General features: G+C 57.5%; 1 protein-coding gene across 3 annotated transcripts in view; it reads right to left on the bottom strand.

Annotated features, from left to right (window-relative positions):
• Rfx2 (regulatory factor X2) overlaps positions 1–14,448 on the bottom strand; it is an 83,148-nt gene that overhangs the window by 18,115 nt on the left and 50,585 nt on the right. For 2 of the 3 annotated variants that reach the window (XM_046443939.2, XM_046443941.2), the window contains 2 exons: positions 13,176–13,437; positions 3,539–3,613 (listed from right to left, as the gene is read on the bottom strand). In XM_046443939.2, coding sequence (XP_046299895.1) covers positions 3,539–3,613; positions 13,176–13,437 — 337 coding nt within the window. The remainder of the gene's footprint in view (positions 1–3,538; positions 3,614–13,175; positions 13,438–14,448) is intronic. The other variant, XM_046443940.2, reaches the window with a different exon arrangement.

Genomic DNA, 14,448 nt, shown 5'->3' with positions numbered 1-14,448 from the left:
AACAAATAGGCAACACCCCTGCCTTCCAGAAGCAGCCATTTTAGGGCCGAGACCCACAGTAAGCAAGAAAGATGTACAGAACGAGGGATGGTGTGACGTGCTGCGAGGGCAGGGGAGGGCAGGGGAGGGCAGGAAGGCTCCCTGAGAAAGCACCCAGTAAGAAAGGGCGTGAGGGTGAGTGGGCCGCCGTGGGGAGCAGCATTCTAGGAGAAGGGCACAGCCTGTGCCAAGACCCTGAGGCAGGGCGAGCCTGGCACGTTGGAGGAGGAGCCAGGAGCCCCAGTGACTAAAGTAGAGGGAGGGAGGGAGGGGGAGCGAGGGAGGCCAAGAGGCCAGGAGGGGACAGCGGATCATGCAGGCACTTGTGGACCGTGGGGAGGGCTTGGGTTTTGACCCCAGGGAAGGTGGGAGCCATGGAGGCTTCTGAGCAGAGCAGTGCCGTGATCCACCGTAGGACCCCGGTGGCTGCCGCGAGAGGGACTGGAGCTGGCGAGGCTGGCTGGGAGTGGCCGGGGCAGACGGTGGTGGCGGTGGCTCAGGGGAGGCTCTGACTCTGGACCTTCCTGAAGGGGGCTGGAGAGCACTGGAGGCAGGCGTGGAGGAGGAGGGCAGCGGGGGGCCAGGGGCTGAGCACCTGAAGGCACTGTTCCTGCCTGAGGCAGGACGGGGGTCCGGGCCCAGCTCTGGACGTGCCAGGAGCTGGTTCGAGCAGTGGGTAGACGGGTGAGGGTGGAGTCGGGGAGCTGGCAGGTGGCAGACTGGCAGGAGTCACTGCCAGGAGCCTGTTGCGCTGGCGGGAAGCAGGCTTTGGACAAGGGCGCTGCCCGAGCTGGGACCCGGGGACGGGGTCAGGCCTGGTCTGCGGCTGGGCGACGGGGGGGCCAGGCCTGGTGGGAGGTCTTAGGTCTCGAGTGTGCTCTCCTGGGGGTCGTGGGGCCCCTCTCTTGTCCACACCTGGCCACGAGGGGAGTGGTCCTCCTGCACCAGGCTCCCGCCGGGCCGAGCTGCGAGGCCACAGGCCCGACAGTGCCACCCGCGGGTCACGGACTGCGTGCAGACACACCCCGTGTTACAGCAGGGCAGCGGCTCCCACAGGCGCCCCGTGGCGCGGCAGAGCCCGGCCCGCGGGGTACAGCTGCCATCATGCCAGCCCACACCTGGACACCAGGTGGCAGCTAAAGGACCTTTGATTATTTGTTTCTTGATTTAAAACACAAAAGCCCAATGATCGGAACCACCCATCTAAAGCCCTCACCCTTCCCCGGGGTGTGGAAACGCTAAGAGCACATCTTATTGGACAGGGACGGCTTCGCTGTGGGGTTCCAGTGTCAGCTGGCCGTGGGGACGCAGCCCCTGGAGGGGCCTGGCACTCCCTGTGCTGTGGCGGCTCACGGCAGCTGCTCAGTGGCGCCTCCTCCTTTGCCTCTTCCCTTCACAAAGGCTGCTCCCTGTTCCATGCCCTGCCCAGTGGGGCCCACCTGGGCCGCCTCCTTTGGGGGTGCTATGCAGTTTGGTTCTGCCTGGATGGACTCTTCCTGTGGGGGGCAGCTCCCTGGGCCTGCAGGCCTCCTGGGTCCCAGCCCCTGGTGGGGGGAGTGGGCAGCTCCCAGGCGCCCAGCTGGGTCTGGGAGACGCTGCTTGTCACTGGGTGTGGCCTCCGCAATTCCCATCTTCTACCCTCCAGTGCTGGGCTCCTCAGAGTGTTTCCCCTCTGCTTTGTTCGGTACTGACCTGGCTAGCACTCTGCACACAGCAGACGGTGACTCGTGTCACCGTGTGGCAGCAGAACACAGGCAAGGTCTTGCCACTGGTGAGGCTCCCTGACCTGGCCAGGATCCTTGAGGGGGTGATTGCTGCGAGGCCACCAGAACATGGGCCTGTCTCCCCAGGCCAGGCTGCCCAGGAGCTGGGCTGTGACACCCCCGAGCACTTCTAGAAGGCCACTGCCCACCACAGGAGCCATCCCAGCCCAGGCAGCCCAGGGAGGCCGTGGTGAGCGCATGTGGCCTGGCGGAGGACCTGGCGGAGGACCCGGCTTAGCTGCCCCTGCCCTCTGGCGCTCTGGCTGGACAGGTCAAGATCCAGGCTTGTTCACTCCTGCCCAAGCCAGCGTCTGCGGACCACCGCGGAAGAAGGGACCCAGGGCAGATCCCCACCGGGGCACGGCCAGGGCAGAGTTCTCTGCCGGGAAAGTCAACTCAGAACCATGCTGGAGGGAAGCAGCCCGTCTTCCCACGGGAGCCGGAGAGTCACCCAGCAGCCAGGACGCCGGCCGTGTGGCTTGCTGGCCACCTGCCAACCTCCCACGACACAGGCCCATCCCGCCTCCGCAGCACTCTCTCCTCCAGGCCCACAGGTCGCTGCTGCCTGCCGGCTCCTCGCCTGTGCCCTTCTGAAGCTTCCGCTCAGCACTCCTCCCTCTAGGCCCTGTCCAAGGCAGGACATCGTCCAGGGCCACCTTCCACTGCCCCTGCATGGGGTGGGTGCTGAGCAGGGGCCTTTTCTGTTTCTATTTGTGCCTGAGCCCCTGGTGGAAGGACACATGGCTCTTGCCTACAGTCACAGGCCTCTGAGATGCTCCGGGGGCTGCCTGGAGCCGCTGGCCACACCTGCACCACCCACAGACCCAGCTTCGGGACGTTTCTCTAGATGCAAGGAAGTCCTGGGTCATGGTCAGGACTGGGTTTGACCAAAGGTCAAACCTTTTTCCCTTCGAAGTTGGGTTCTCAGGAAAAAATCCTGTCCAGTGGCCGACGGCCAGAGGCATGCTCTGAGCTCAGGGGCAGGTGCCAGCTCTAAAATGCCACACCCCCTTCCCACTTCGGGCAAACCTGACGGGAGCATTTGAAGAAAATTGAGAGGGCCCCTGTGGGGACAGGAGCTTCCCTCCTAACTGTCCTGCCAGGGAGCACTAAGCCAGCCCCTCCTTCAGGCCTGGCCAGCCACACGGCTGCCCAGGCAGGGACAGTCAGGGCCTCCCGGACTGGCCTGAAGTCCGTTTCCTCCCCAGGGGCAGCGGAGGAGGAAAGCCCATGGAGCTAAAGTCAGCAGGAATAACTTGCTTTACACTTTTCTCCAATCACCATTTCTGCAAAGAGCTGACCCCAGGAACAAGAGCCAGGGGTCTCGGCGGCACTCCTGTCCCTCTTTCTGCGGCTTATGTTAGGGTCATTTCCTTTTTGATCTGGCACACTGCGGCTTACCTTCCAGGCACTGCTGGAGTCTCCAGGCTCAGTAGTGGCTGGCCCCAGGGAAGCCCAGGCCGCGTGCCACCACCAGGTCCCTCTATTTCGCAGTGCTGGGATGAACCTGGCCTCCCATGTGCCAGGCAGGCGCTCCCCCGGGCCACACCCCAGCGCACATCCCTGGCTGTGGGAGGTGGCTTGGCTGGAATTGTGGTCTGACCCCCCCCCCCTCCTGGCACTCTTCAGATGTCACCTCACTATTTGCTTTTAAAGGCTCTGGAGAGCTGCGAGCAGAGCGGGCGGAGCGGGCCGAGCGGGCGGCGCGGGCAGAGCGCAGGCGGACACACACTTACATGGCTGTTGAGTAAGCCGCTTTTGTGTGGTGTGATTCCTTCGCTTTTTTGGAGGTTTTCAATCGCCATTTCAAGCTAAAGAAAATGTGCAGAAACAAAACAAAACAAAACAAAGTGGAAGGAAAAAAAGGAGATCAGATGGTTAGCATCAGCCCCGACCTGCCTTCTGCCAACACCCAAACTCAAGCTCCTCCGACTTCAGGGAGAGAGGCTTGACCCAGGAGGGGAGGTCCATCCACAGTGGCGAGCAGAGCCGAGGCCACCTCCTGCAGCACATGCACCAGAGCCTGAGGGACAGGAGCAGCGGAGCCGCGCCCCGCAGCCTGGTGCAGCGTCCGGACACAGCACTGCACGTGCGCATGCAGACCACATTAATACACAGCCACAGAGGAAGCGTCAGCAAAGCCAGCGTCGCCGTCCCCACACGCCTCCCCCACCACATCTGCTGCTCGGGAGGGTCACGTAATCGCACGAGGGTGGATGGCCACGCTGACATCTGGGCCAGCCCAACCGGTTGCAAAGCCCAGAGCTGGATGCTTTGTGAAAATACCAACGAGGCCAGAGACACAGGCCCTGGGCCCCTGCAGGCCCAGAAGTTGACCTACGGATCCATGCTGTGCAGAGAGGGAGGCGTGGAGGACAGACTTGCGGGAGGGCCTGGCTACTGTGAGGGCTTCCTGGAGGAAGTGGTCTTCCTGGGGCTCTGAGGACCGGGCGGTGGGCACGGGGGACAGGTATGTGCTCAGAAGAACAGGAGAGAACACCCAGCCGTGCACAGCTGCCACCACATTTACACGTTTTGAATGTGACCCCGATTCCTATCTGGAAACTGGGTGTTTAGAATCTGCTGTGGCCACCATGACAGGCAGGGGGCTACGAGGAAGGGCAGGAGCCCAAAGCTCCTCTCCACCCCCGGAACTGCTGGGAAGGCAGAGGCCTCCACGTCCCTGGGAACAGCAAGAGGGTGGACTTCAGGGATGGGTCCTGGGCTGGGGGAGGCAGCAGGCAACGGCATCTCCCTTGCCCAATCTGGACCACTGTGCTTCTGCTTTCTGTCATCAGTGACATGTGCTACCAGCCGGAGAGGATACCATGGTCACCCTGAAGGTGCCATGGAGTAGCAGGGAAGGCGGAAGGCGGACTTCCCCACCCCTCAGCCTCAGGCACAGCGAGCGGGAGGCACACTGCCTTGATGGCAGTGGGAAGGCACAGAGCTCCGGGGCCTAGAGCCAGCCTGACCTGCGCTGGGCCCGAGTGGCTCTACCCGCCCTGTCCACCCTCGGGAAGTGGCCCTGTGGGGTGGGGTGGCCTGTGCAGTGCCCAGCACCAGGAAAGAGGTCACACATCTTCCCGCAGGGGGCCTTCCACGTTTTACTCTATTGTCTCCTCTGCACTATTAAAGTCGAGTGCACCCTGCCCCACTAAAGGAGCTCTTTAAAAGAGTTAAATCTATCAATATTTCCCATTTGAAGAACTGTAAAGGGAAATTTTAAAAGTATCTATTAATTCATTTAAGAATAATAAACCCATCACTGGTTAACATAGATAACCCTTTAAAATGAAGAATAGCTGTATTTTTCCAAAGCACATGAGAAGAAGGGCTCGTTTCTGTCTCCCCAAGTCTCTCTGCAGCTGAGTAGAAGACGAGTTCCATGCCCGCATCTGCACTGTCACATCTGCTGTTAATTTTTAAAAAAAAAATTTTAAAATATATTTTTAGTTGTTGATGGACCTTTATTTTATTTATTTGTTTATGTGTGGTGCTGAGACTCGAACCCAGTGCCTCACACATGCTAGGCAAGTGCCCTTCCACTGAGCCACAGCCCCAGTCCACAGTCTGCTGTTTGAGATGTGCAGCCCTAAGAGAAACATGACTTACTTGACGTTCCAGGCAATCCTGGACATCTTTACTTGATACTGCACCAAACTGCGACAACTGGCAGTTTCTTACAGAGCTCTGGTATCCTCTCTGGCTGGTACCAGATATCACTGATGACAGTGTGGAGAGCAGTGACAGTGATTGGGAGACCAGTGTCTGAGATTGGGGTCCCTGACGGCTTCATGGCTGTGGCATGCTTGGTGACTGGGAAAGTTTCTGTGCAAAGGTGTAGGATGCCTGGTGGCTATGGCAATGCTCTCCATGGGGACACTCTGTTGCTAGAGTCTTACCAGCTTCAACCTTGCTCTCAGGCACACAGCTCCTGGGAACAAGGAACTTCCTGCTAAGATAACCACAATGGTTCACGAGTTCCACTGCTCCTGAATCTGCCTGAGAATTAGTGACTTTAAACAGTGGACTTTCTTGAGAGCTGCACAATGCTCCTAACACTGCACATTGAAACTGTAGAATGTAACTGTTGCTAACTCTGTAACTTTCATGAATACAAAGAATAATGCTTGCATAGTCTTTAATCTGCTTAATGAGACATATAATAAAGATGGCTGGTGTAATTCTTTAGACCTGCTTCCCATCAGAGAGCAGTGCTCCACCAGATCCCAGCTTTATCTTCAAGATCTGCGTGTGTGACTCTTTATTTTTTCTAATCTCCCATCACCCCTCGCCAGAATCTGCTAGTTTGGCTGCACTGGTCAGTTGCGGCACTGCAGGATGGAACCTGACACCATATCAAGAAGCTCTTCACACTCAGGCACGTTACAATATGTAAGTGATATCAGTGAGAAAGGCGGAGTAGAGCAAGGACCAGGTCTCCACCAAAGTCCTGAATAAATGGGCAAATCCCACTGTACCCAACTCTATCCAAAGTCCGGAAATTAAAAAAAGTTTATAGCAACCAGGTGGATCCTTCACCAAGAAACAGCTGAAACTTGGCCTGTAAGGGAACCTCTGTGACATCACTGGCTGACCAAATGGAAATCCCAGTGGCCCCCGCGACAGCATGCACAGATTTCACAAAAGCGGTCCAGGAAGCCTGATAAACAATCCACAACAACTACACACAGCAATGATAGACCCTGGAGAGGACAGAGGATCCAAAATCCAGAGTTGCCCCCTTATTTACTTATTTATACCTTTATTTTACTTATTTATGTGGTGCCTCATACACACGAGGCAAGTGCTCAACCACTGAGCCACAACCCCGGCCCGAGTTGCCCCTTTTAACATTAAAGATATCTAGTCCTCCACAGAAATCTACAAGGTGCACAAGCCAACAAGAAAGTACGGCCCAGGCACCGACAAAAAGGGAACAAACAGAGCCACCTGGGGAAGCCAGACGTTGTCTTTATGATGCGAGGAGTTTAAGGCTACTGTATGTGCTCCAAGGACTCACAGAGACCAGGAGAACGCGGTCTTGCCACATAGAGAATATCCACAAGGAGGCACATTACAAAGAGGAACCAAACTGAAGTCACAGATTTGAAAATCCATTTGAAGATACGATGGTTGGAAAGCCCCATATTTGATGAAAGACATGAATATACACATCAAAAATCTCAATAAAGCTTGGGATACAGCGTCTCAAGACCTGGCAGGGATGGCAGAGAGAATGAGCTTCCAGAGCCCCCCAGACAACTGACCTACATCCCACCAGCTGTCTCACAGTAAGTCTGGGGGGCTTCTCTGGGCCCCTTGCCCTTGGGCCTGGAGTGGTAATGAAGGAACGGGCTGCCACTCAAGAAGCATGGAAGTCACTCTTTCTCCGAGCTCATCAGTGTGTGAAAAATGAACATTCTACTTCTAATAACCCCACTGAGCAAGCCTCCTAGGGAGGGTCCCTCTGCCACAGTCCAGTGTGTCTCTAGCTGACAAGGGCATCACCAGGCTGGGTTTGCCAGGATTTGGTACCCTGCCTCCCGGGAGAGTCATCAGCAATGGGAGTGGACAATGGTCCCGAAGACCCAGACAGGAGACCAGAGAGACAGGGGCCTGCTGTTAGACTCGCTGCAGCTGACCATCTGTTCAAAAATACAGTTTAGCCACGTTACCATAGAAGGAGCTAATAAAAGTTTGAATATGTTATGAGAAGAACCCTCAAGGTTCTTTATTAAAAAATTCAGAATGTTTTCACAGGAGGAGGGACAATTGGAAGATGAGGGCAGAGGGACAAGTCTTAGAATTAGGTTAGAAAAGGGAAAAGAGGGACGTCCTGGTCCAGGTGGGAGGGACCCGTGGGGCCTGGGGCTGAGAGGGCGACAGGCATTCTTGCTCTGTCTGTCTGCACTTGCCTGGCCCAGGAGGCGTTGGTGGGGGACCGGTGTGCAGCCTTTCAGGTTCACCTGGGCACTTCCACATTCGCCTCCATGACCGGTCACTCTGGCTACTTGAGTTCAGCGTTCAGTGCTCCACGGCCCTCCTTCCAAACCAGCCCCAACAAAACACGCCACGTCCTGTGCCCTGCTGTGGCGGCCCGGATCTCAGTACCACTTTTCCAGACGCCAGATTCAGCCTTCAATCCAGGGTTGAGGTGAGGTGTCAAGAGGCAGGACAAGGTGGGACCCTTGAGGGACTAGGGCTCTCCCCTGGTGACTGGACTAGCCACTTGTGGGTTAGCGGTCACCTCCAGAGTGGGTCTGCCACCAGGGCCTGTTTGGCTGGATCTCATGCTCTCTCTGTCCCTCACCAGGTGACACCCTGTATCATGCCGGTTCTCTGCCAGCATGAAGGCCATCCCCAGACGTGGGACCGTGACCTCAGACCAGACTGTGAGCCCAACCAAACCCCATCTGTGGTCCCGAGTTATGAGCAGCAGGACATGGAGTAAGAGCCAAAGCAGGAGACTTTGGTGCATGTGTGGCGGGTGTGGCGGGTAGTGGCCAGGGCCAGCTGGGTGTTGGAAGCAGGTGGCTGCCAGGTGACGCCATGGCACGTCTCAGGCTGGGTCCTGGAGAGCTGGCATCCAGCAGTTCAGGCCAAAAATGCCGGCTCTTTTCTTTTCTTTGGAGGTACTGGGGATGGAACCCAGGGCCTCGCACGTGCCAGGGAAGTGCCCACCGTGAGCCACGCCACAGCCCACTGTGAATACTGGGGTCGAGGACCAGGTTCTGAAGAAGACCCTGAGTGTCCTGCAGGCTGGCCGCCGCGGTCCCAGCTCTGCTGTACGTAACGACTTCCTCACGCAGGTAGGAAGAGGGCAGGGCGAACTCGCAGGGATGCTGCACATCGGACCCAGGGCCTCAGAGCTTCAGAGAGGTTCTGCTGACAGCTGAGGCAGCGGAAAGACCAGTGTCCCCACCATGCTCTCCCTGGCAGAGCCTGTCCTGCCATCTGCCCTGCAGGGCCACCCAGGAGTCTCGGGAGTCAGGATGAGTCCCCGGAGGAGGCTGCTGGGCCTCTCTCCAGTTTCTGGTTTATCTCAACATCCAGAAATACTCTGCCAGGGACTGTGACGTCGACCGGGACTCCTGGGCAGGACACGGCCCAGCACAGCTGTGCACCTGGTACACCAGGACACCCTGAAGAGAGACTGCAGCCCCTCCTGCTCATGGCCAGATGGTTCAACTCTAAACCCCTCTGTCCTCAGCAGCGCCCCGGGAGCCCTGTGGGGGGCTGTGGTCTGGCGTGCTCTTGTGTGTGGTCTCTGGGTCCCTCCGAGGGCAGCTGCCAGCTGGAGGGGCTCCTCCTCAGGCTGCAGTGTCCTGCAGCCTTCCCTGGACAGAGTCCCGGGCTGAGGCCTCCGTGAGAGCACCCCCTCAGGTAGCTACTGGGCTCATGTGGCTAAAGAAGGACATCAGAAAGTTTCCACCCAACACTAACCATCTAGGCCATCAGCGTGCCACCAGGCGGCCAGTCACAGGGGCTGCAGGTGGCCCTGCTTCAGTCTCCAGAGTATTTTCAGGATTAATTTAAAAACCTCGAGGTGAACGATAGGCAGGCGTCAGGTGTGGGAAGCCATCCTGACACGTGACTGGGCGACTCCCGTTAAGGGTCTGAGGCTTCTGGCTGTGTCGGAATTTTCCCGGCCCTTTCCTGATGAGAGAACCCGTCCGCGTGGGGGTGTGACTGACCACTGACCCCGGGGGCCCAATCACTGACCCTGACCTTGGAGTGCAGTCCCCCCTCAACCTTCATTGGATGGAATTATCCCCTGAATTTCTTGTTCCCCAATAAAAGGCTACTCCCTGGCGTGTTCACTCTCTCTCTCTCCTGCTAGCCCTGAGTAATCCTTGCTGCCCTGCTGGGCGGTTAGAGGTCGGAGCCAGAGAGGGGAGCCGTCTCAGACCTGGCAATAGAAATAAGGTAACTGAGTCTGTGTGTTTTATTTCGATCTCTTCTAACTAACTTTATGCCTAGAACCTCATTAATGAAACCATTGCGCAGGCCGCGTGGTAGAGTCAGGGTCAGAGCGGAGCCTGGGCTTCTGCTGCTTCTTGGGGCTGTCCCTCGCTCCTGCTCTTGGCTCCTGGACGGTCCCTTGGATCTCAGTGCTGTCCTCATGAGGTGTCTCCATGCCAAAACAAGTCAAGGGACAACGCAGTGTGGGAGGTAGTGGGGCTCCGATTCTCAGCTGGGAGATGGAACCCGCGGTGACTGGAGGGACATGTGGGAGAGGGAGGGAGAGACCACGCCTGCTGCTAGATTTCTAATTGGTTTAAAACTTCAATTATTCCAAAGCAACTGGGACAGCTGTGGACCCGGGAGGCAGGTCTCGACAGCACTCCGGCTTCCACAGGGCTGCTGAAGAGGGCACCCCGAGGCTGCTCATGGGGGGACCGTGGCCCCAGCCCGTCCTACTATACAAGCTGGAGCCTGTTCCAAGGCCAAGCCTGCCCCACGCATGGACATCAACGCAGGCTGCGAGAAGATAAAGCCCAACACCAAGTCCCTCCCGGCCAGTCCTTGAGGCATGCCTGGCCCCCGTGGCCGCCCAGGCTCTGACTGCTGATGGGGCTGGGCACAAGCTGGTACACCTTGGATGAGCAGCAAGCACATCCCACAGTGTCACAGCCCCTAGAAAACAAGTGACTTCTCTCCAGGGCAGGGGGCCAGGGCCGCGCCTGCCCTCAGCACTGGGTTCTGGGAGTTACTCGGAGGCAGGAAGAGAGAGGACAGCAGACTCAGAGGCCTCGCTGAAGTCAGGTTGACCCACAAACACCCAGAGCAAGGGAACAGGGACAACATCAGACTGTCACTTTCTAGTTCAGGAGATCAGCCTCACACCAAATTAAGAAGGCATTGCCTAGGTGACAGTCCGTCAGTGCGATCCCTCCGTCCACGCTGTGCAGGAGAGAGAGACGGTGACCCTGTTAGTCGAGAACGAGCGTCTCACAGAATTCTACGTCTGTTCAAAGAGACACCCAGAAACTAGCAGTAGAGGCCCCGGGAGGACCTAGGAGTCGGCCAGGCTCAGCAGCAGGCCCGAGGCTCCCAAGGCTCCCAAGGCTCCCGAGGTTGCCGGGCAGGACACCCGGGCTTCCAGCCCCACCCGCGCCGACTGGAGCCCTGGCAGTGCCAGGTCGAGAGGAAGGAAGGGGCACCCAGTGGAAGGGAAGGGAAAAGCACTTATATTTTCAGACAATAAACACAGAACGAAACGGTGTGTTCAGCAAGGCTGCAGAATACAACATCAATGGCCAAAAACCAGCTGCATTTTCATATTTAGTAATGAGCAGTTGGAAACTGAAATTCCAAAATTGCTATGACTCACAGTAGGTTCAAAACCATGAAGCTCTAGGAATGAATCTAAGAAGCACATGTAGGATCCATTCGTTGAAAATCACAAAATGCTAATGAATAAATTCAAAGAATTTACATAATGGGTCAGAAGACTCAGCATAGTAGAGATGTTAATTTCCCCAAACTGATGGACAGACTGGACACGACTAATCAAAGTCCAGTAGCATTTCTGCATTTGTAGATAAGTTGACCTAAGACCCAGAGAGGCTGGGCTGCAGCTCAGTGGCAGAGCTCTTGCCAGGCATGTGTGAGGTGCTGGGTTCGATCCCTGGCACCACGTAAAAATAAACAAAATAAAGCCATTGTGTCCATCTACCACTATAAAAAAAAGAAAGTCTCATAGAAACTTTCAGTTCACACACCAGCAGCACGCACCGAGGGAGCAGCGCCACGCGATCACACGCCTCCTGCCCAGCTGTGGTGGCCCGGCCGGGGGCTGCTGGCGATGGATAGGCACATGGGTCCGCGGATTAGGGCAGACACCCTGAAGCAGGGTGGCCCACTGATGTTGGACAAAGGTATAAAAGCAATCCAAAGGAGAAAGGATGGCTCTTTGTTTTTATTTTTCGGCTTTCGACAGCGAGGCTGGGACAACTGGTTGCTGTGTGTGCAAGACAGGCAATCAGCCTGTGGCTCACGTCTTGACTTAAAGTGTGACACTACAGGTCTTCACAGGACATCCGGGGAGAAGGAGGCTAAAGGTGGGCAGAGTCTCAGGACACCAAAAGCACAAACCCAAAGAGAAAGACTGAGAAACTGAATCTGAGTAAAATTGAATTTTTTTTCCTGTCGATCAACATTCTTTAGAGATGACAGTGACACACCACAGGCTGGGGAGACTTCTGCAGAGCATCTCTGATGGGAACGCGGATCCAGGGCATAAGAGAGTCCTCTGTGTCCAACAGTAAGGGAACAACCAACCAACCAACCCGGCGAAAATGACAAAAACGACTTGAACTGGTTCGTCCCCGAGAGCCCACAGGAGAGGCAGGTCACACATGAGTGGCAACTGGCCAGTGTCACCTGCAGGAAGCCTCAAGCTGCAGACATAGCAAGGCCAGGGCACGCCTCCTAGGAGGGACGACCCGGGTGCTGGGGAGGCAGAGCCCAGGGACTGGCAAAGCCACGCCTGCGCCTGCCTGTGAGCAGGACTCCCCTCACAGGTTCCCACCCGAGAGGACACGCGCGCCCACACCTAGCCTGTGCCCGGGGACGGAGCTGCGGGCTTCGCCAGGGCCCCCAGTGGAGCCTGGTGTGGCCCTCGGTGGGAGGCAGGCCACACACTCCAGTGACTGCCAGGTACAAAACTCCTCGGCCACAGAGAACCAGCTCGCCTCCTCGCAGGGCCCGGCGGAACCCAGGCCCCTGGCTGAGCAGGAGACACTGTCTCGCAGGTCACCCACCGCACAATCCCCTGTGTGCAGCACACCCCCCAAATTCACCCCATGGTGACAGGGAGCGGACTGGCGGTCACCAGGGTGGTGGGCTTCTTGGGCAGCTTTCAGTGGGTCTGGACGGAGGATGACTGCACAGACCGACACGTGTCAAACCCCGTGGGACCGTGCGCCAAGGTCAGTTCTACTCTGTGAGTTCAGAACCACACACGAGACAAAAGTCAACACTGAAAATCCAGTTTTGAAAGCGGCCCTGCAGGGTGACGGGGCACTGAGGGCCTGCAGCTGTTCTCAGGGGCCTCCTCTGGGTCAGGGCACTTTTGCTAAGGATGAAGGCTGACCAGGACAACGACGTGAAGGTGACAGCAAGAAAACCACAGTGGCACACCCACCCTCAGGGAGAGGCTTTCTCATGTTCCAGTTTCACAAGAGCCAGTGACCTGCGATGTCCCCCTCTTTTTACCAACAAGGAGCTGTGGTTCAGGCAGCCTGGGGTCCCCGGGCCGGTCTGCGTGGTGGTGTCTCCCAGGCCCGTGGGCCGCCTCCTACTCACCATCCCCGCTGCTGCCGTCTAGCGCAGTCTACCCTGCGGGCCGGGCCTCGTACATACCGTGGCTGGTGAGGACCGGGCAGTGTGGGCCAGGGAGTGTCGCGTGCCGTCCATTCCCCCGTGGATGAGGTAGGCTCCTGCGCTGGACACCAGGGGGCTCCCCCCAACATCCATGGTGATGCCCACCATGCTGTGGGAGGGGACTGCTGGTGGGGACGAGGCTGCCACCGTCACCTGGGCGCCCCCCGGGGCCTCGAAGTAGGAAGCCGCGCTGCTGGGGGCGAACATCTGAGGCTCCGGGTTGTAGGCGTAGGCCGTCCGTCTGCAGAGAGAGAGGAGTCACCCTGGGCCCTGGGCCACCACACCCCCATCTGAGTGGGTGTCAAAGAAACCCCAGCGGCGCTTCATGGGAGAGCTGCAGCCCCGCGGCTGAGTGGACAGAGCCATCCAGACGCGGCCTGTGAAGTTCAAAAGCAACACAAAGCTCGAGGCTAGCGACTCTGAAGCATTCGGGACCTCCGCCGTCCCATGGAAACTGCTCAAGGCAGAGCTGTAAGTGGGGGATGGGCACGCGTGGAAGGGCCCTGGGGGGACGCAGCGGCCATGTCTGTGGTTGGGGTTCCACGAACTGACACCACGGGGTGAGAATGCACAGAGCCATGCGCACACTCACATGTGGGTTTGCACACACGTGCTGCACACACGGACGGCAGATGAAGGTGTGTGAAGGCTGGAGAGGGCGAGCGGCTGCCGCGGCTGCTCAGTGTCAAGTCCCCAGCCTGGGTCCCTGCAGTCTCTCAAGATGCCCCCCGCGGAAAGATGGGGCTCTGTGACTGATTCTATGATCATCTCAAAACCCAAACCATTAAAAAATGAAATTGTATCATAAAAAGAGTTTCCAGGGAGCCGAGCGTGCGCCCGACATGCCTTCGCCATCTGGATCAGGGTGACCTGGTGTGTCCACACTCAGATGTCTTAAGTTACTCTTGGGGGATGCTGGTCATTAAGAAGGTGGCCAGTGGTCGTGTTTGCTTATTGGTGGGTAAAGGTCAGTGGCAAGGGCCCTCTGGCCTCCTGGAGGCATAGTGTCCCAAGGTGACATCCTGCATAACTACAGCACAATGCTGAAACCAGGGACATGAACTGGGTACAGCCCACGGAACTTGTTTCAACTCTGCCAACTTTGCACAGTCACCATGTCTCTGTGTGATTTGGGCCTTTGCTGTGGTGCTTGGGAAACCACGTCTCCATCAATCACAGCCCTGAAGCCACAGCTGAGCCCTCAGCACCATCCCCGCAGGATGAAGGGACATCCAGACACACAAGCAAGCCG

This window comes from Marmota monax, unplaced genomic scaffold (genome assembly GCF_021218885.2).
Source record: "Marmota monax isolate L192 unplaced genomic scaffold, Marmota_monax_Labrador192_F-V1.1 WCK01_AAM20220418_F8-fsc00102, whole genome shotgun sequence".
Classification (NCBI taxonomy): Eukaryota; Metazoa; Chordata; class Mammalia; order Rodentia; family Sciuridae; genus Marmota; species Marmota monax.
This window is presented reverse-complemented; position numbering and strand designations above follow the sequence as displayed.